Source organism: Chiloscyllium plagiosum, unplaced genomic scaffold (assembly GCF_037043375.1).
Source record: "Chiloscyllium plagiosum isolate Xiang-an unplaced genomic scaffold, Cpla_swu_hap1 HiC_scaffold_15, whole genome shotgun sequence".
Taxonomy (NCBI): Eukaryota; Metazoa; Chordata; class Chondrichthyes; order Orectolobiformes; family Hemiscylliidae; genus Chiloscyllium; species Chiloscyllium plagiosum.
Genome location: NW_028270153.1, coordinates 46097440 through 46119586, shown reverse-complemented (window position 1 = coordinate 46119586; position 22147 = coordinate 46097440). Strand labels below are relative to the sequence as shown.

At 41.0% G+C, this 22147-nt stretch overlaps 1 protein-coding gene across 1 annotated transcript in view; it reads left to right on the top strand.

Annotated features, from left to right (window-relative positions):
- dpm1 (dolichyl-phosphate mannosyltransferase subunit 1, catalytic) overlaps positions 1 to 22147 on the top strand; it is a 96194-nt gene that overhangs the window by 43193 nt on the left and 30854 nt on the right. Inside the window, exons 5-7 of the mRNA XM_043710256.2 lie at positions 6846 to 6922; positions 7004 to 7029; positions 13415 to 13510. Coding sequence (XP_043566191.1) covers positions 6846 to 6922; positions 7004 to 7029; positions 13415 to 13510 — 199 coding nt within the window. The remainder of the gene's footprint in view (positions 1 to 6845; positions 6923 to 7003; positions 7030 to 13414; positions 13511 to 22147) is intronic.

Sequence of the window (22147 nt, the reverse complement as noted above, 5' to 3'; positions counted from 1 at the left end):
AAAACTGACCAGAAAAAAATCTGAAGTTAAAAACAGCTTTAGGAAACATCTTTGTAACTTACTTGTGGGACAGGGGCATCACTGGCTGGCCAGTATTTATTGCCTGGCTTCAATTGCCCTTGAAATAGTGGTGGTGAGCTGCCTCCTTGAATTGCTACACTCTGTGTGCTGCAGGTAGACCCACAATGCTGTTATGAAGGGAATTCCAGGATTTTGACCCAGTGACAGTGAAGGAACAGCAATTTATTTCCAAGTCAGGATGGTGAATGGCTTGGAAGGGAAGCAGCAGGTGGTGGTGTTCCAATGTGTGCTTTCCTGATGGAAGTGGTCATGTGTTTGTAAAGTGCTCTCCAAGATCTTTGGTGAATTTCTGTTGAATTTACATCTATAACTGTCACTTCTATGTATGTATTTTAGTACTAGTGCAGGCTGAACAATTGTTATTTTGTTTCTTCTCTTCAAGTTTCCCTTAGCTGGTTTGCCAAACTGCTATTGATACTCAGCAAATGAAAAGTGTTGTATAGATTTGTGGGCTGGATTTACAGCATAAGGGAAAGTGATTTTTTTTCAACTGAGTGCTGCTCTAATTCACTTTGCAAAATCGCCAACTTACAGTTCAGCTATGAATATCGTTAAATAGTAATTAAAACATAATTCTGTTCCACACTTAACTTAACACTACTTAATGCTGAAGAAATGCAAACACCAAAAATTTTTTTTCTAAAATTTATGTCACTGTTGAATATAAATTTGCACACCTCCTACCTCCTGCAATTCTGTTAACATACTTAATGAGTTACAACTTTCACTTCAAATTGTGATTCTTACGTCAGGCTCTTGTTGCGGCAAAATCCATTTTAAAAGTGTCAACATTGATGACTGTAACATATCAATTATGGCTGTAGGTGGCACCAACATTCCTTTTTGTTGTAGATTGTAGGTAACTCTAAAGCGTGTGGCCCCTTTAAATTTTTTTTTGTAGCTATACATTCATGATAATTTAAAGGGCTGACTTGGTACAGCCTGTTAAAGGACTTGTATTTGTTAGAGAGAATATTGACTGGCTCTGTGATAGACTTCACTCTATTAAACCAAAAATCTGTATGGTGTTAAATTAAAGTATTAAACCAAAGAGGTTTCAGTATTTCATTGTCTAGGTGAACGTTTAAGTTGAGGAGAATCCACAGATGCTTGGCTTGAAGGCAGCAGCTGAGGGCGTCAATGATTGTGAAATGGTGCAATACTACCTACAAGGTTGGGAGATGTTGGTGTCTTGAAAGGTGTGGGTTACTGAATGAGAGGTCTAATCGAGGGCTGCAATCATCCTGGCTTTGACACATTTGAGCGGGGGTGCAGGGGTGGAGTGCAGTACAGTAGTTGGTGTGTTTAAGTGATAGGGCTGGTGATCAGGGGTGATCTTGGAAGATGCTGACCTCATTCAAAGAGGTGTGTGAAAATGTCTGGAAGCTTGGAACTATTTGGGTTGACAGGTGGTGCAACGAAGAAAAGAACATAGAGGTATTGAGGGAGACCCCTGGATCACCAGGCTGAGCCTACAACTCTCACTGCCAAGTGTCTCCTTCCATCCTTGTGTGAATCATAAATACAAAATGGAAAATGGCTTCAGCTACACCCAGAGTGGGTGAAGTAAACCGTTTCTTTCTGTCTAAGCACAAGGGCTTTCCTTGAATTATGTGGGGGTCTTCAAAGTGGAATTGCATTAATCAGGTAGTTACACCGTGCTGGTTGAAGATGTGTGTAATCATTATATCCTACATGTGGAAATATTTGCAGTGCCCTACTGAAAGGGATAAAAGTTATTACAGATAATCCTCTCTGTGAAAGAGAATTAATCACAGGTGATCTTAAAATTCTCACCTGTCGGCTACAGTTCACAGACAATCCAAGATTTCTCAGTATGGAATAGATTTCCTCTCACCTTGAACTGTAGTTCTATGGCAATGCTGCCTTTGTTCGGTGCTGTACTGATGAACAAGGTTTCCATAATCCAATGCACTTAAGAGTCCCTTATTGCATTTGAATATCATGGCTTCAACTGCGCATATTGTAATAGAATTCCCTAGAATGGAGCACTATGCTGAGAGACAAATGCTGATTGCTTTTGTTATTAAGTATCTTCTTTGTTTCTGATATTTCCCACAGAGGTCATTAGAACCATGACCACAATCCATCCAGTGGTTCTTGCTGCTGTAGCTGAGTGCTACAATGGCACAGAAACTGGGGAGAACAGAAGTAACTTGTAGAGTAGGTCAAACAGCCTCCAGATGAAACCACAACTGAAGAACCCCTTGGGATTCAAAAGAGGTATAGAACTTTGATTCTTGATGCTACTTCCTTCAGATGAGCAAGGCGCATTGTCACCACAGTCTGAGGATGTCCACCGTCATAGAACTACACCAGCAGATGGAGTGGGATTTGCAACCTGAAGTTGTGGAAGGTCATTAAGATGACAGCTGCACTAAATTTCTATACAGATGGCTGCTTCCAAAGATGTCTGGAGATATCCTAATCTCTGACTCACAAATACACCCAAGTTGCTACTCATAATTTATGCTTGATCACATCCACTTAATCTCATTTCCCAGTGATGAGGTTGATACTGCAGCCTGGGCAGTAGGCTTTGTCAACATAACTGGTTTCCCCAGGTGCAAGGTGCTATCGACTGTACACATGTCATGTTAAGAACACCATAACATAACATAGCTGACTTTGACATTAGAAAAGGATCCTTTTGGGTCAACGTATACATTATCTGTGATCAGATTCGTAGCATGCTATGCTCTGCAAAACTGGAGCAGGGAAAGAGGAAATTTGAAGATCTCTGAAGAGGTGGGAGAGACTCAGCAGTATTCTGAAGAGGAAGACGAAGATATTAAGCAGGAATAGCATCACTTTCAAAATGACAGAGGACTGTACAACATTGGGCATAACTAGCCAGATAGGACTTAATTGACACTTAGTTCTAATAGATGCAAACTGGGTGCAGTGATATTCATTGACTATAAGTTTCTTACTTGAGAGGCAAGCTGTTCTTGCTTGTTCCCTGAAGCAAATGCAGCTTTTCCTTTCCAGTTTGAAGGCTTTCCAATATGTGATGCTCCTGCAATGAACAATGACAAGATATTATGCTATACTGGGCTTTAGGGACAGAGTAGCACTTCCATGGATAGGGAAGTAAGATGGTATGCCTTTAAGGATAGGTGACCTATGCAGTGTGATTCTTGTAGCTGCAGTTAAAATGACAGCTGATTCTAAAAATGTTATGATGTAAAATCATAATACATCTCTGAATGTCAACTTGTATTTGCAATATGTGCTCTCGAAAGCTTTTCTTTTCATTCCCCTCCCATCATGTGTATTGTGAAGGGCAGCTGTTGGCTAGCAGTGCTTGATCTAGTTAATGGCTGGGCTTTAAATATGGCATTAGTACCTGAAATCCCTGGAGGTCACAACAGTGATGAGTACTTCCACTATAGCTGAGCACACAATAGTATGAGCGGGTGCTATACAGTCAGGTGCATACATAATGAGGTGAGCTGCAGAGAATCTCCTACAATAACTCACTCTAGCTCATGAGCTCATAAGCTCATAACGTATTTGGAACTCTGTCTGAAAGGGGGTTAGAGGCAGAAATGCTTATCACTGTTTTAAAAAAAAAAGAAACACCTGAATATATATTCAAGCTGTCCTAATGTGCAGGGCTGGAAACTAAGAGCTGGGAAGTGGGTTTAAACTGGATAGGTATTTTTCAACTAGAACGGACAGGATATACCAAATGACCTTCTTGTGAGCTGTATCCTGAAGTCAGATCTCTGAGCAGCTGTACTCTCTCAGTAGTCCATTGGAAAATCATGATTTACAAAGTTGCTGAAAATAAATCTTGCTACAAGAAAACATTATTACGCGGTATTCTACAGATAACTAACTGCAATTCAACTGAATGCTTTTCAGAATTAAAGTGCACAATTTCCTTGAACAGCTAGATGGATTCCTGCAGTTTTCACTTAGTAAACATTATTTTATTGCTTTCTTACACATGTCTATATCAGATGAGCTGCAATATCATAAGGAAATTTTGCTTTTTAATTATGCTTTTATATTTATGGCTGTGGCATACCATGAACAAATGGCACAGCGTTGCTGAATATGCAGAATCAATGTCAGGATGTAGAAACAAGAGGAGTTGTAATACTATGTGCCAGCTGCAATACATGCAACTGATGCATATTGTGATTTAAGTTCCTTAACACAAACATATAAATGAAGAATAGGAATAGGACACTCAGCCTTTCAAGCCTGCTATGCCATTCAATATGATCATGGCTGAGCTCATTTTAACGTCAATTCTACATTCCTGCGTGTCGTCGATAATTTTCATACCTATGGTAATCAAGAATCTAATTCTGCCTCTTTTTAAAAAAAAAAATTAAAAGTTCTACGTCCATTCTCTCTCGAAGGAAATTTTGAAGACACCTGACCCTAAAGAAAAAAATGCTTCTTCTTTGTTTTAAATGGATGCCTCTTATTTTTAAACTATGACCTCTGGTTCTAGATACTCCCACAAGATGAAACATCATTTCAACATCCAGCTAGTCAAGTCCCCCTCAGGATCTTATATGTTGCAATTAAGTCACTTCTGTCTCTCCTAAACTCCAAAGGTTAGCCTTTCCTTGTAAGGCAACCCGCTCATTTCTGGTAAACTTTCTCTGAACTGCTTTCAGTGTATTAATATCCTTCCATTAGTCCAGTTACTAGTTGTGTACACAGTACTCTAGATGCGGTCTCACCAATGCCTGATAAAAATGATGCATAACCTCCCTATTGTTGCTTCAATTCCCCTTTCAATAAACCATAACATTCTATTAGCCTTCCCAATTACTTGTTGTACCTGCATACCTTCTGTGATTTGTGCACATATCTTTTTTATTTCTGCCAAAATGATCAATTTCCCACTTTGCCACACTGTACTTCATTTGCCAAATCTTTGTCCACCTCACTTAACCTAAACTTTATCACTTTGTCGGTTCCTTATGTCCTCTTCACAGTTAGTTTTCCTACCTTGACAAGACGACAGAGATGGGAAGAGATGAGGCCAAGAAACATTGTTCAAATAAGGATAAGAATTTGAAGCTTTGTTTAACTGTGAGTCACTGTAGGTCAACAAAGGCTTACAAGAGGAGTGGAGTGATGGACGAATGGAAATTGGTTCACTTCTGCAGGTGGTGAACGGAGGCTGAGGTAAAATCAGAATCCGACAATATTATGAAAGCTGAAATATGCAAAACAAAAGAGAAACAAAAATGCCAGGAATTCTCAGATCATGCATCTGTGCAGAGAAACCGAGTTACATTTCAGATCAACCCTTGAATCAGAATGGAAAGAAGACTGAAACATCAGAATTTTACCAGGATGAACAAAAGGGAAGGTCTGTGTTAGCATGGCAGAATGGAGGGCAAGAGAATTAACTAATAAAATACTCATAAATGCAAGGGCCAAAAGACAGTGATAATGACAAATAAGTGAAACAAAGGCTATACTGAGATGAGGCATGAATGGCTAAATAGCAGCCATCGCAATGCAACTTGAAGGGATAAAGAAACAAGTCAGCAAAAAAAACAAAAACTGGGAAAAGAAAAGAGAACAGGACAGAAAACACAACCTACTATCAAAAGTTTTTGAATGCAATCTTGAGTCCAAAGTTGTGAAGAGCTAAGATGAAAAATATGCACTGTTCCTGGAGGGTTTTGAGCGTCACTGGAACATTGTAGCAAGTCATGGACAGAAACGCCAGGGGGGGAGCAAATTGGAGAATTAAAATAACAGGCAGAGTTTGGGATGCTTTCAGACTGTACAAAGGTGTTCTAGAAAGCAGTCACCCAGTCTATGTTGGGTCCCTGCTGTGTACAGGAGCATACATTGTAAACAGTGAATACAGTACAGGAAACTGCTAGTAGTACAAATAAATCACTGTTTCACTTGGAAGGAGTGTTTGCAGCCTTGGATGATGAGAAGCAAAAGTGGTTCATTGGTTAGGAAATTAAGTTGGAGTTGTACAGAGTTTTGGTGAGACCGCACTTGGAGTATGATGTTCAGTTATAGGAAGGTTGTTATTAAACTGGAAGGAGTGCAGAAGAAATTTTCAAGGATTTTACCAGTGCTCAAGGGTCTGAGTTATAGGGAGAGGTTAGCCAAGCTAGGATTTTTTTTTTTAAAGAGTGTAGGAGACTGAGCGGGGGATCTTATACAAGTGTATAAAATCATGAGCGGCATGAGTAGGGTGAATGCACTCAATCTTTTTCTGAGGGTTGGGGAATCGAGGGTTAGAGGGGAAAGAATAAAAGGGAACCTGAGGGGCAACTTTTTTAACCTGATGGTAGTATGCACGTGGAATGAGCTGCCAGCGGAAGTGGTTGAGATAGGTACATTCACAACATTTTAAAAAGGCATTTGGACAAATACATGGATAGGAAAGGTTTAGAAGAATATGGGCTAAGTGCAGGGAAATGGGGTTAGTGTAGATGAATATTTTGGTCAGCAAGGACCAGTTTGGGCCAAAGGGCCTATCTCTGTGCTGTAGATCTATGATTCCATGACTCAATTTTATTTTTCTTTAATAATGAACCAGTATAGTCATTAAAATGTTCAGACTCAATAGCATCAAAAATGTTAGAGGGCTATCCTGTACAGCTAATGGACACAATCTGCTTTGTATATTAAACTTTGTAAAATATATCTTAGTCATAATTTCTTTAAAGTTTGTCTTTTTAAGTAAACAAAATGAACTGTGGCTAACATAATTACTTATGTATTTGTTTTTGCTTTAGGAACAGCATATATCCATGGAATACAACATGCCACCGGAAACTTTGTCTTTATAATGGATGCTGATCTTTCACATCATGTGAGTTTATCTTCACATTTTTAGTGATTTTTTAAAAATATATTTAACACATTCAAGTAATCAACTTTTTTTTACTTTTAGCCAAAATTTATCCCTGACTTTATAAAGTGAGTATTATTCTTTCTGCTTTTGCAACCAACTTAGTGTCGGTTCTGCTATAACGCGGTAGTTCCATTCTCGTGTAATCCAGTCTTCTAAGAAAATCGTGTAATAGCAGCACTATTTAAACCAATGGGATTGGAATCGCGTTATAATCAATACACGCTTTCAAAGTTTGCTCTTGAGAAACTGTGTCCTGTATTTGTCAAACGCATTATAGCAAATTCACATTAAAGAAATGCACATTATAGCAGAATGACTGTAATTAGTTGTACACCAATTGTTAACCTTATATTCTCAAATTTTTTTGATGCTTGAATATAGTGTAAATGATGAATAAACCAGCTCATTATAACAATCTATTTTCAGTAAAAGCAGTGTGATTTCATACGTTGTTGTGAATCAAACACCAAAATGTAATAAATCGTGAATTAAACCAGTCTTTGGTTAGCCAGTACGGTTTTTGTTAGTCAGTTCAAAACCACTGTTGTATCTGTCTTCAGCACAAAAACACCGCTAATCTATACAGTCATGCAAAATAAGCATGTTACATTTCAGTTATGTCTCAATAGTTTAATATGGAAATACAGTATTGTAAATGAAATTGATTGCATTATAACTTGAGAGATTACAACATATTAAACTACTTATGCAGTTCCATGAAATGATGTTAGCATCTCCAAAACTCTTAATCTACTAACATTATGATACTGTGAATGTTGTGTTGAGTTTTTATTTTATTTACTCTAAGATAATATTTCTTAATTTCTGAATTAATTTTTCCTGTTATATTAAATGATATGTGACTACACAATTTGCAATCCTTAATGGAAAAATGCCTTCCCAAGTCTGTTTTTAATCCTTTTTTCAAAACGGAAATAGTGCCCTCACTGTAAATTCTCCTATCCCTGTTCATAGAACATAGAACATAGAAGAATACAGCGCAGTACAGGCCCTTTGGCCCTCGATGTTGCGCCGATCCAAGCCCACCTAACCTATACTAACCCACTATCCTCCATATACCTATCCAATGCCCGCTTAAATGCCCATAAAGATGGAGAGTCCACCACTGCTACTGGCAGGGCATTCCATGAACTTACGACTCGCTGAGTGAAGAACCTACCCCTAACTTCAGTCCTATATCTACCCCCCCTTAATTTAAAGCTATGCCCTCTTGTAATACCCGACTCCATACGCGGGAAAAGGTTCACACTGTCAACCCTATCTAACCCCCTAATCATCTTGTACACCTCAATCAAGTCACCCCTAAACCGCCTTTTCTCTAATGAAAACAGCCCCAAGTGTCTCAGTCTTTCCTCATACGATCTTCCTTCCATACCAGGCAACATCCTGGTAAACCTCCTCTGCACCCGTTCCAGTGCCTCCACGTCCTTCCTATAGTATAGCGACCAAAACTGCACACAATATTCCAGATGCGGCCGCACCAGAGTCTTATACAACTGCATCATGACCTCAGGACTCCGGAACTCAATTCCTCTACCAATAAAAGCCAGTACGCCATATGCCTTCCTCACCGCACTATTTACCTGGGTGGCAACTTTCAGAGATCTGTGTACATGGACACCAAGATTCCTCTGCTCATCCACACTACCAAGTATCCGACCATTAGCCCAGTACCCCATCTTTTTGTTATTCTTCCCAAAGTGAATCACCTCACACTTAGCTACATTGAATTCCATTTGCCACCTTTCTGCCCAGCTCTGCAGCTTCTCTATATCCTGCTGTAACCTGCCACATCCTTCCTCACTGTCAACAACTCCTCCGACTTTCGTATCATCCGCAAACTTGCTCACCCAACCTTCTAACCCCTCTTCCAGGTCATTTATAAAAATGACAAACAGCAATGGTCCCAAAACAGATCCTTGCGGAACACCGCTAGTAACGGCACTCCATGAAGAAACTTTGCCATCAACTACTACCCTCTGTCTTCTTCCAGCCAGCCAATTCCTAATCCAAACCTCCAACTCACCCTCAATGCCATATCTCCGTATTTTCTGCAGTAGCCTACCATGGGGAACCTTATCAAACGCCTTACTAAAATCCATATATACCACATCTACCGCTTTCCCCTCATCAACCTCCTTCGTCACCTTTTCAAAGAATTCAATAAGGTTTGTGAGGCACGACCTGCCCTTCACAAAACCATGCTGACTATCCTTGATCACATTATTCCTATCCAGATGTGCATAAATCCTATCCCTTACAATTCTCTCTAAGACTTTGCCCACAACAGAAGTGAGACTCACCGGCCTATAGTTACTAGGGTTATCCCTACTCCCCTTTTTGAACAAGGGAACCACATTTGCTATCCTCCAGTCTTCAGGCACTACTCCTGTAGACAAAGAGGACATAAAAATCAAGGCCAATGGCTCTGCAATCTCCTCCCTTGCTTCCCAGAGAATCCTAGGATAAATGCCATCAGGCCCAGGGGACTTATCTATTTTCACCTTTTCCAGGATTTCCAACACCTCTTCTCTACATACCTCAAAGCCATCCATTCTACTTATTTGTGACTCAGTATTCGCATCGACGACAATGCCCTGTTCCTGAGTAAATACTGAAGAAAAGTATTCATTCAGTGTCTCCCCAATCTCTTCCGCCTCCACACGCAACTTCCCACTACTATCCTTGACTGGACCTATTCCTACCCTAGTCATTCTTTTATTCCTAACATACCTATAGAAAGCCTTAGGGTTTTCCCTAATCCTACCGACTAAGGACCTTTCATGTCCCCTCCTTGCTGCTCTTAGCTCTCTCTTCAGGTCCTTCCTGGCTACCCTATAACTCTCAATCACCCCAATTGAACCTTCACGTCTCATCTTGAGATAGGCCGCCCTCTTCCATTTAACAAGGGATTCCAATTCCTTATTAAACCACTGCTCCCTCGCACGACCCTTTCCTCCCTGCCTGACAGGTACATAATTATCAAGGACACTCCTTGAACAAGCTCCACATATCATTTACACTCTTGCCTTGGAGTCTACTTTTCCAAGCCACACATCCTAAGTCATGCCTCACCGCATCATAATTTCCCTGACCCCAGCTATAACTCTTGCCCTGTAGTACACACTTATCCCTCTCCATCACGAGAGTAAAAATCACCGAATTATGGTCACTATCCCCAAAGTGCTCACCTACCTCTAATTCTAACACCTGGCCTGGTTCGTTACCCAGAACCAAATCCAGTATGGCCTCACCTCTTGTTGGCCTGTCTACATATTGTGTCAGGAAACTCTCCTGCACACATTGAACAAACACTGACCCATCTAACGAACTTGAGCTATAGCTTTCCCAATCAATATCAGGAAAGTTAGTCCCCCATAACAACCACCCTATTACTGTCACTCATCTCCTGAATCACCTTCCCTATCCTTTCTTCAATGATTCTAGGACTATTAGGAGGCCTGTAAAAGACTCCTAACAGGGTGACCTCACCTTTCCTATTCCTAACCTCAGCCCAAACTACCTCAGATGGCAAGTCCTCATCCATCGTCCTTTCCACCACTGTAATACTATCTTTGACAAGCAATGCCACACCTCCCCCTCTTTTACCCCCACCTCTGACCCTACTAAAACATTTAAATCCTGGAACCTGCAACAGCCAATCCTGTCCCTGTTCTAGCCATGTCTCCGTAATAGCCACAACATCGAAGTCCCAGGTACCAACCCATGCTGCAAGTTCACCTACCTTATTTCGTATACTTCTTGCATTGAAGTATACACACTTCAAGCCACTTTCCTGTTTACAGGCACCCTCCTTGGAAATTGATGCCATGTTCCTAACCTCCCTACACTCCAGGCCCTGCACCCTGAAGCTACAATCTGGGTTCCCATGCCCCTGCAGAGTTAGGTTAACCCCCCCCCCAAGAGCACTAGCAAACCTCCCCCCAAGGATACTGGTGCCCCTCAGGTTCAGGTGTAGACCATCCTGTTTATAGAGGTCCCACCGTCCCCAGAAAGAACCCCAGTTATCCAAAAACCGGAATCCCTCCCTCCTGCACCATCCCTGTAGCCACGCATTTAAGTGTTCTCTTTCCCTATTCCTCGAATCTCTATCACGTGGCACGGGTAACAAACCAGAGACAACAACTCTGTTCGTTCTAACTCTGAGCTTCCAACCTAGCTCCCTGAAAGCCTGTCTAACATCCTCGGCACTCCTCCTACCTATGTCGTTGGTGCCAATATAGACCACGACTTCGGGCTGCTCCCCCTCCCCCTCCAGGACCCGGAAAACACGATCAGAGACATCACGTACCCTTGCACCTGGGAGGCAACATACCAAACGTGAGTCTCTCTCGTTCCCACAAAACCGCCTATCTGTGCCCCGAACTATCGAGTCCCCAATTACTACTGCTCTGCTCTTCTTCACCCTTCCCTTCTGAGTAACGGGGACAGGCTCCGTGCCAGAGACCTGAGCCCCGTTACTTACCCCTGGTAAGTCGTCCCCCCCACAAGTATCCAAAACGGTATACTTGTTCTTGAGGGGAACGGCCGCAGGGGGTCCCTGCACTGGCTGCTTCCTCCCAGTCCCCCTCACTGTCACCCATCTATCTGCCATCTTTGGAGTTACTACTTCCCTATAACTCTGATCTATGACCCCCTCTGCCTCCCGAATGATCCGAAGTTCATCCAACTCCAGCTCCAGTTCCCTAACACGGTCTTGGAGGAGCTGGAGATGGGTGCACTTCCTGCAAGTGTAATCGGCAGGGACGTCGATGGCATCCCTCACCTCATACATGTTGCAGGAGGAACATTGCACTGCCTTCACTGCCATCCCTCTAAAGCTAACTTTTATTTTAAAAAAAACTGGGTCTAAAGAATACAACAAGCAAAATTCAGCACTTACCTACTTACCACAACAGGTGTTATTATTAGGTTAGAGGAGGAGGGCGGGTGGGAGGCACTACCCGTGTAGTGCCTCGGGTTCCTCTCCTTCGCGCTTTTAAAGGGGGAAAAAACCTACCCAGGTAAGCTTACACTAACTGCTTCCGGGTCTCGGCTGCCCCTCTGGTCGTCGTCACTTCCCCCTGGTCACTTCGCACTGTTCATTGGGAGGGATCGGGTGCTGTGGTGTTTAAACCTTTATAGATTATGTACATCTCTTATCTGCATTTGGTTCTGTTTCTGCTTTTACTGGATAGCTTGCTGTTAATATATTTAATCAGGTTCCTACCTTGAAGTAGGCAACCTGATATAACAGTTGCCATGCAGGATCTCCAAGGTTTAGGTAAGCTATCAGTTTAAAGGAGACAAACTACTGGGTCAAGGAGCAAGTGCCTTTTACAGCATTGTTTTGTGAGAAATATTCTAGTCCCCTGAGGAAGCCTTTGGTCTCATCCTGCCAATATTGCAGCTTTTTGCCAACCCCTAATACGAGCACCAACTTGTTGCTCATGTGTATGAAGATCCATTGTGGTTTTTAAAAATAGTAGGAAAAGAGACATTAATATCAAAGCAGATGAAATGTTTTAAAGGTAGTACTGAGAGAGCCTCGCTTGCCCAGAATACTATTTTTTAAATTGAGGATATCCTTTGTCTGATCTGTTGAATAGATGGTCTAAAGCATAGTGGGTGGTTGCGCTGATTGAATTTACAAACCCATTGGCTTGCTTGCAATAGTAGGTCTGTGTTGTGGTCTGCTAACATTATGGAGTGGTAACTTATTCAATTATCACATACTACATCTTTCATCGATTTAATTCTAAAATCAGGGGGTTGTATTTAGTAGTTTCCTGGATAAGTTACCTCTGCCATTGTGCTACTTCAATATACATGCTAAAGTTAATGCTAAAGTTACGTTTTTGAATAGATTCTGATCAATTTCCTTTCATTGTTTTCTTTAGATTTATTTTATCTTAGTTGAGTTTCCTGGATCAGCAAAGGCTTGGTCTTTTTGTTTTATACAGAGTAACTAAATAGATTGCCTTGGATGTATGATTTTGTTTTATCATGCTATAACATGACAGTCTCTGAAGGTAGGTGTAGCACATACTTTTACGGTTAGGTCAAGCACTGTCAACAGACTTTTTAAAAAAAAAAAAAAATTCTTTGTTTTAAGTTGAAAACCTACTTTAACTGAAATTCTTCTTTATACATTTAATCATTAATTTGCAAAAAAACACTGAAAATACATTTCAGATAAGTATTTTCACATCTAGAATACAGGGATACACTTTTTGTACTGAAAAATAATGAAAAAGTACACTTTGGGGAAGTGAAGGAAATAGTTATGAAGAAATTTGAAATGGCAAATACAAATACATTTTCCATAGAATGACTTTGACTTGTTGCTAACTTGCGGTTTCAGAGACCTCAAGCTATTCTGTAAAGTTAAACATAATTATGTTCTTTCTTAATATGTAAACATTGCAGAAAACAAAAGGAAGGAAATTATGATGTAGTGTCTGGCACCCGCTATAAAGGGGATGGAGGAGTATTTGGCTGGGATTTGAGAAGAAAACTCATCAGGTATAAAGCACATTATCATAAATACTATACTCCTAACTAAAAGAATGACTGCAGCACTAGTAAAACATTGGAATCTGTCCAGGAGATCATTCTTTTAATTGCATTTCATTTTAGTTTTTGATCTTAGCAGTTTCCACAGAAGTGTGGAGTGTTCTGTTTCAGTTCTGCTTTGATCAACCTCAGCGACCCAAAACTATAAGTGACATGATTCAAGGTAGGACTCCTGGATATTTAAAGGTAATAATTCTGAAGATCAGTATTAGCAGTGTTGAAATTTTTATTTCTGCGTTGCTGAATTCCTGATAAATTTGAGTTAGTGAGATCTGTGTCAAGTGAATGAAGAACTTTTTCCTGAAATTTTCTATTGTCTCATTAGTGACTCTTAGTGGAAGATCCTTCCCTAGTCCTTCAAGTATTGTGTGATCAAGATTGCCACAGTATTTGCTGTTTGAATGAGTCTTATGTAAAATGTCAGCACAGAAACATGCCATTCAGTCGACCAGCTTAATAAGTATGCTTTACTTTCACATGGGTCCCTCCCATGTGTCTTCACCTAACCTTGTCAACATTTATATTTTCTTTTCTGTGCTTAGCCAGGTTGCCCTCAAGATTCATCTATATTGCTCATTTCAGATAGTCCTTTTGGTAGTAAGTTCTGCATTTGTCACAACTGAGTGAAGAACTCTTTTTTTCCTGAAATTCTCTATTGTCTTATTAATGACTATCAATACTCATATTTCATTTTGGTATCCCAAAAGTGGAAACATCTGAATGTATACCTCATCAAAGTCCTTTCAGAATTTTGAAGATTTCCATCAGGTCAAACATAAGCCTTCCCTTTACTTTGATAAAAATGTCATAAGCTTTTCAGTCTTTCCAGATAATAACTTCTCAGTTTTTATTTTGAACCATTCACAACTTTGTACTGTGGAGCTCAGAGTTCTGCACCATAGCTTCGAGAGGGCAGAGATGTGAATGGTTAAGCACCGAAAAGATTGAGTCAGGTTCTGATAAGAAGTTACCATGGAAAGAAGGGTTAGGTGGCATTTGGGGATAGGAGGACTCCCCTCACATTTTCCAGCCTCCATAAATTTAAGCTAATTTCAAACTCTGCTGTAACCCGAACGTGCCCCAAGTCTGTCCTTCTATCAACTCTGTGCTTACTGATTTATATTTGCTTTCATCCACAAGGTGACTTATTTATTAACTTCATATTAAAAATCCTTCATGGCCTCTCAATCATTAACATCCTCCAGGCCTGCAGTGTCTCTATTTTCTTCCTACCCTGGACTCTTGTTAATCTCTCTTTTGCATCACCTCATATGCCTTCAGCTGTCTGAACCAGTATTTCCCAAAATTTTTGCCACTGTGACCCCATTTTGAGGCTTGAAAAGATTTTATCCCCTGAGTGAAAACTCAAGGGAGGGGGTGAGATAGGAGAACTGCAAGAGCAAATGGGGGTCTGTTTGTTAATGTGAGATACAATTCTTATGAGTTCATTGCTGCCTTGAAGTTCATGGCCTTCAAAATTTCAACTTGTGACCCCAGCTGGACTTCCAACTCGTACCAGGCTTCTTAAAGTATAAGACCTGCTACTCTCTAGGTAGAAGGCTTTCTACTTTCCACCACTCTTCAAGATCCTCTTTCAAAATCTATCTCTTTCTTCAAGTTTTTAACCACCTGCCTAGATTCTCCTCTTTGGCTTAGTGTCAGTTTTTGTCTGATAGTTTCATAAAATTGTATACTTTTGAAAACTGAAGTGAGAAAATCCTTGATGATTAGTGTCCATCCTGAAAATGTGCTGGATGAAATGCATACAAGTAAGTATATTAGATGGGTTATAATAAAGTTATATCACATTAAGCTCCTAACTTTCTGATTTATTGTGTTAACCAGCCAGCTATGAGGAAAGGAAAATAATTGCTCCCTTTTAGCCATCAGAATAGTTATGCTTCAATCTCAGTAGTCGGGCCTTAAAAGTTGCAGATTTAGGAACATGTGGGTCACTAATGTCCAGTGCTGAACTACCTGGACTGTCTCTTTCTCTCTCGAGGCCTCCCAGTTTGCTGATCTTTTGAGTTTAACCATTTCAGCTTTCAAGTCTTAATGTTTGGACTATCTGGACTTGTGAAAGCACAGCCTTGGTCTTTGTGGACTTCTACTCCTCAACCTACATGCAACATTCCAGAATATGTAATTTTTTAAATATTCTGTCAGAAATAAAGATAACTGTCATGGGACATTATTCCAACTGATTGATTGGTGCACAGCCCTTTAATGGGGTCACAACTAGGATATTAAAATTTGAAGGCCTTTTAGCTTGATAATCATAATGGAAGAAACATAGTTTTGTTTTTCTTTGTCATAAGATAGCATTTATTACAATACGTATAGAAAAATTAAAGCTGAAACGAGATTTTATAAGTGATGTCCAACAAATGTATTTAATTTATTTTTATGGAATGAAGTTAGTAGTTGATATTATGGTTATTATAAATCTTCACTTTCAAAAAGAGTGCACTTACCCCAATTTAAGTGGAAGTTTGTAAGATCAAGAAACTGACTGTAAATTGAAAAACTCAGTTGTTGTCAATGGCTGCTGTTCAAATTTGACAGCTGCAGCCATCGAGTCCACCAACTACGCTGTGAATAATATTAACAACCTTAATGAGGATATTGTAAGTAGAATGAGTGTGATCCAAAGCTGTGAGAGAAAGCAGGGTGCTGTGAATAAATGCAGTTCAGAGAGGTTTAGACTTAGCAAATGCCTAAACTAATATTGGAAGCCATTTAATATTAGTTTAAGGTGATGCATAATGTTTCAAAAGTAGAATATGAAAGTATAGTAGGAAGAATATTTAGATGTGGTAATTATATGGTTTCACAGTATCTAAATAAAATTATAGATTGCAATTGGATTTTGGATGCTGTCCTTATGATACCAGCTTGAGGAGCAAGAGCAAGTCCAAGTCAAGAGATCGTTATGATATCCATGGAGCCCAATAAGTTTGTTTTAAGCAATTTAAATTCTCAGTGAATGACTTAATAGAATTATGTAACAAGATTTAAAGTTTTAAGATTTCTACAGCAATAAACTAAAAATAACTTGGCTAAAACTACACTTAATAGGTAATTAGTGGGCGGCACGGTGGCACAGTGGTTAGCACTGCTGCCTCACAACGCCTGAGACCCGGGTTCAATTCCCGCCTCAGGCGACTGATTGTGTGGAGTTTGCACATTCTCCCCGGGTCTGCGTGGGTTTCCTCCAGGTGCTCCGGTTTCCTCCCACAATCCAAAGATGTGCAGGCCAGGTGAATTGGCCATGCTAAATTGCCCATAGTGTTAGGTAAGGGGTAAATGTAGGGGTATGGGTGGTTTGCACTTCGGCGGGTCGGTGTGGACTTGTTGGGCCGAAGGGCCTGTTTCCACACTGTAATGTAATCTAATCTAATCTACTCTTGATGACAGAAAATATCCATTGTTAATTTCTAAGAACAACTAATAAAACCATGCCATGCTTATATGTTCCACAGCATTCTCCATAGAATTACAGACTTTACAGAACCAACCTGAAATAACATACAATTTTATTGAGTTTTAACATGCAGTATCTGGCAAAAGTCTCTTCAGTCTTTTTCAGAATGTCTGAACCAATGTCTAGCATCCAGGCCCACATTGTGAATCCATCTCCTGGTTTCACCAGTGTGAATTTTCCAGTATTTTTGTATTTCCACGGGTTTCATTTCAGTGACCATAAAACATGCTGCTATCTATGCATGGTAGCAAACAGAACAGCCTTTTCCCCTGCTGTCTCCAACAGTCTCGCTCTCTCTCGCGCTCTCGCTCTTTCTCACACGCTGTCTTATTTTTTTTCTCTCACTTTCTCTCCCTCGCACGCTTTCTCCCTCCTCCCTCTGAGTCAGTTTGTCTCAGAGTCTTTAAGTCAACACAAAATTGCTTCCCTGTTGTGTTCAGGTGTTAAACCTGGCATCTGACTTTCGATAAGACTTGACCTGGACTCCTTGTCCCCCTCTGCTAGGAGGCGCCCAGTCTCCCCAATGTAGAGGAGACCGCATCGGGAGCAACGGATACAATAGATGATATTAGTGGATGTGGCAGAGCGCTTTAGGGAACGTCTCCGAGACACCCGCACCAATCAACCAAATCGCCCCGTGGCTCAACATTTCAACTCCCCCTCCCACTCTGCCAAGGATATGGAGGTGCTGGGCCTCCTCCACCGCCACTCCCTCACCACCAGACGCCTGGAGGAAGAACGCCTCATCTTCCGCCTCGGAACACTTCAACCCCAGGGCATCAATGTGGATTTCAACAGTTTCCTCATTTCCCCTTCCCCCACCTCATCCTAGTTTCTAACCTCCAGCAACTCGATCCCCTGACTTGTCCGGACTTGTCCGACCTGCCCAGCTCCTTTTCCACCTATCCACTCCACCCTCTCCTCCCTGACCTATCACCTTCATCTCCTTCCCCACTGACCTATTGTACTCTATGCTACTCTCTCCCCACCCCCACCCTCCTCTAGCTTATCTCTCCACGCTTCAGGCTCTCTGCCTTTATTCCTGATGAAGGGCTTTTGCCCGAAACGTCGATTTTGCCTGTCCTCGGATGCTGCCTGAATTGCTGTGCTCTTCCAGCACCACTGATCCAGAATCTGGTTTCCAGCATCTGCAGTCATTGTTTTTACCTCGTAATTTAAAATGTAATCTAACCTAGTGGTTATAACAAGATGAACTGTGAAGTGAAGCAATGAGAGCATATTGCCACTGGGGAAATAAAAAGGTTTAGTGTCTTGAGGGAAACATGGGCTTTGAAAAAAAAAATTTCAGATCATTTTTGAGACTTATCTTTATTTCAATTTCTTGAGCACTTGTTTTTGTGATGTGGAGGTGCCAGTGTTGGACTGGGGTGGACAAAGTCAGAAATCACATGAAATCAGATTATAGTCCGATAGGTTTATTTGAAATCACAACATTTTCAGCTTCACCTGACAAAGGTGCAGCACTTCGAAAGCTTGTGATTTCAAATAAACCTGTTGGACTATAACCCGGTGGTGTGTGACTTCTGACTTGTTTTTTTAAGATGTATTATTGTGAAGTGATTTTTACAAACTCCGAAACCTCATTTTACAAAACTAACTTGTTTTGCCTCTTTGTATACTCTACACAGACACTCATTGTATCTGAAAATGAGTCTTAGTGGACTCTGCATAATGGGTCCAACCAATGCAGAGCATCAATTAACAAAGGCAGTAGAATGTTGATTATTTGGCCAAAATGGTAAAAGTTATGATTAGATTACAGTGTATTGCTCAGAACCCAGTACGAAGTCTGATTCTTGTCACTGGGACTTTTGAATGCTTTAGGCACTTAGTGTCAAGAAGAATGATAAGGCTGATACCTAGAGCAAGATTTTCAGCATCAAAATGGGGAGGAGAATGAAGGTGGACAAGCAGGATAATTTGTGCTGTCATCTAGTGTGTTAATTTGTGAGCACCATAATGCCCCACGCCATTTTCATGGAGATGAAATTAGCAGCCAAAGGGCTATTTGCTCATAGAACTAATTGAGGATACTTAATGGCCTATTAAGACCTCTTGCCAAAGGCTGAATAAAATTTTTCAGTTGGCCTGAGAGCAACCGAGGTTGGGACCAGCTGACTGAAGATGACTTCTTTGTAGCAAACTGCAAAACCAGTGCTTTGAAGCTATCTTCATCTGTCTAGCTTCAGATGCCCCGTAAGGGGATTGTTTTATAAAATTTGACCATGTTTAACATGAAATTTGAAGTAGTTTGAGAGTGACTTCAAACCAAAGGCCTCCCTCTCTCCCCCTCTCTCTGGAATTCTAGGCTTCCTCACCTTCTGGGCTGGACGGCCTCCTATTGTCATGAGAGCTTGCTTACTGCCCATAATCAATGGTGAGTCTGTCCCTGGTTAATCCATTTTGGGAAACATCACTTTCAGGTGACTGTTTCCTAAGCAGTGCAAACCTGTATCCCTCATTTGTGACTGACATTGACATTCTGATCCAAAAGTTAGTGTTTTTCCTCGAGTTAGTTTTTGCCCGGAGGATCTGAGTTAAGAGGAAAGATTAGATGGACGTGTGTTTTTGAGTACTGAGATTGTCAAAGTGATTACAGAGTTTGAGTATGGTTAAGAGAAAATAGGAAAATGCTTCATCTCAGTCCTGAAACTAAATCAGAGAGACCTATATCAAATCCAGTAGAAGATGAATTTAGGATTGTTGTCAATATATCAAATAGATTTCTAGATATCGTAATAAAGGGAAAGCCCTATAAATATTTCAAAAACAAATTGAATTTGTATTTTTTCAATGGTATGGGAAGAATTGAACTGGATGATCTAGTTTATGAGGGCAAGTATATTTCGTCTTTTGGAAATATAAATTAGAATGGAAGTTGGACTGTTATAGCTGGAATATCAGGAATGTTTAGCAAGTTAAAAATCAAATTAGACACATTGTTGAGCTATGAAATACAATGTTCATTTTGGAAGCAATAAGGGACAGTCGGTAGAATTAGAATTTATGAAAGAAATCTGGAATTAAGAATCTACGGACGACCATGACACCATTGTCGATTGTCAGAAAAACTCATCTGCTTCACTAATGTCCTTCAGGAAAGGAAATCTGCTAACCTCACCTGGTCTGGCCTGCATGTGACTCAAGACCCACAGCAATGTGGTTGACTATCACCGGATCACAGAAATGGCCTAGCAAGCTACTCGGATGTATCAATCACTACAAAGTCTCAACGTGAAATAAATCTGGATGGACCACCTGGCATCGACCTAGCATTGGAAAGGTCAATGGCAAACTCCCTGTAAAGTCCTTCTTAGTAACATCTGGGAACTTGTGTCAAAATTGAGACAGCTGTCTGAGTAGTTGAGCAACAGCCAAGCGTTTTCTGTGAGGTACGACTATGTCCCAGATACCACCACCACCACCACCACCACTGTCCTAGGATATGACCTCTTTCACTGGGAGGACAGACCCACCAAGAATGGCTTGGTAGCAGCACTAATAATGAAGTTTGTTGGGCCCTAAGGGACATAGCTGTTAGACTGGGTCTCCGGCAGATGATGAAGAAGGAAAAACATACTTGATCTCATCCTTACCAAGCTGCTGGCTGCAGATGCATCTGCTCGTGACAGTATTGGTAAGAGTTACACCGCACAGTCCTTTTTAGAGATGAAGCCCCACTTTCACATTGAGAATACTCTCCATTGTGTTGTGTGGCACTATCGCTAAAAGGGACAGACTTTAAAACAAATCTAAACTCAAGACCAGGCATTCATGAGGTGCTGTAGGTCATCAACAACAGCAGAATTATATTCCAGCACAATCTGCAACCTCATGGCCCACTCAACTATTACCATCAAGCCAGGGATTAACCCTGCTTCAATGGAGAGTGCAGGAGGGCATGGCAGGAGCAGCAGTAGGCATACCTAAAAAATGAGGTGTCAATCAGGACTACTTTCATGCCAAACAGCGCAAATTTCAAGTAATAGAGCTCATCGATCCCACAATCAATAGATCAGATCTAAGCTCTGCAGCCCTACCACATCCAAATGTGATTGGTGGTGGACAATTAAACAATTCTCACTGGAGAAGGAAGAGTCTCCATAAATATCCTCATCCTCAATGATGGAAAAGCCCAACACACCCATCCAAAAGATAAGGTTGAAGCATTTGCAATAGTCTTCAGCCAGAAATGCTGAGTGAATGATCCATCTCAGACTCTTCCAGTGGTCCCAGCATCACAGATACTGGTCTTCGGCCAATTTGAATAACTCCATGTGATATCAAGAAATTGTTGGAAGCTCTGAATATTGCAAATGCTATGATAAAATTCCAAAAATAGTACTGCCGACATGCTTCAGAAATTGCTGCTTTCCGAGCTAAGCTGTTCTATTACAGTTATAACATTGGCATTTACTTGCTGCAGTGGAAGATTGCTCAAGCATGTCCTTAACACAAAAAGCAAGACATATTTGTATCATTGATAGTCATAGGTGAGGTGCCAGAAGACTGGAGGTTGACAAACGTGGTGCCACTGTTTAAGAAGGGCGGTAAAGACAAGCCAGGGAACTATAGACCGGTGAGCCTGACCTCAGTTGTGGGCAAGTTGTTGGAGGGAATCCTGACTATCCCTAATCAGTCCTTGGAAAGGCAAGGACTGATTAGGGATAGTCAGCATGGCCTTGTGCGTGGGAAATCATGTCTCACCAACTTGATTGAGTTTTTTGAAGAGGTAACAAAGAAGATTGATGAGGGCAGAGCAGTAGATGTGATCTATATGGACTTCAGTAAGGCGTTCGACAAAGTTCCCCATGGGAGACTGATTAGCAAGGTTAGTTCTCATGGAATACAGGGAGAGCTGGACATTTGGATACAGAACTGGCTCAAAGGCAGAAGACAGAGGGTGGTGGTGCAGGGTTGTTTTTCAGACTGGAGGCCTGTGACCAGTGGAGTGCCACAAGGATCGGTGCTGGGTCCTCTACTTTTTGTCATTTACATAAATGATTTGGATGCGAGCATAAGAGGTACAGTTAGTAAGTTTGCAGATGACACTACCTCAGATTACAACAGGATCTTGACCA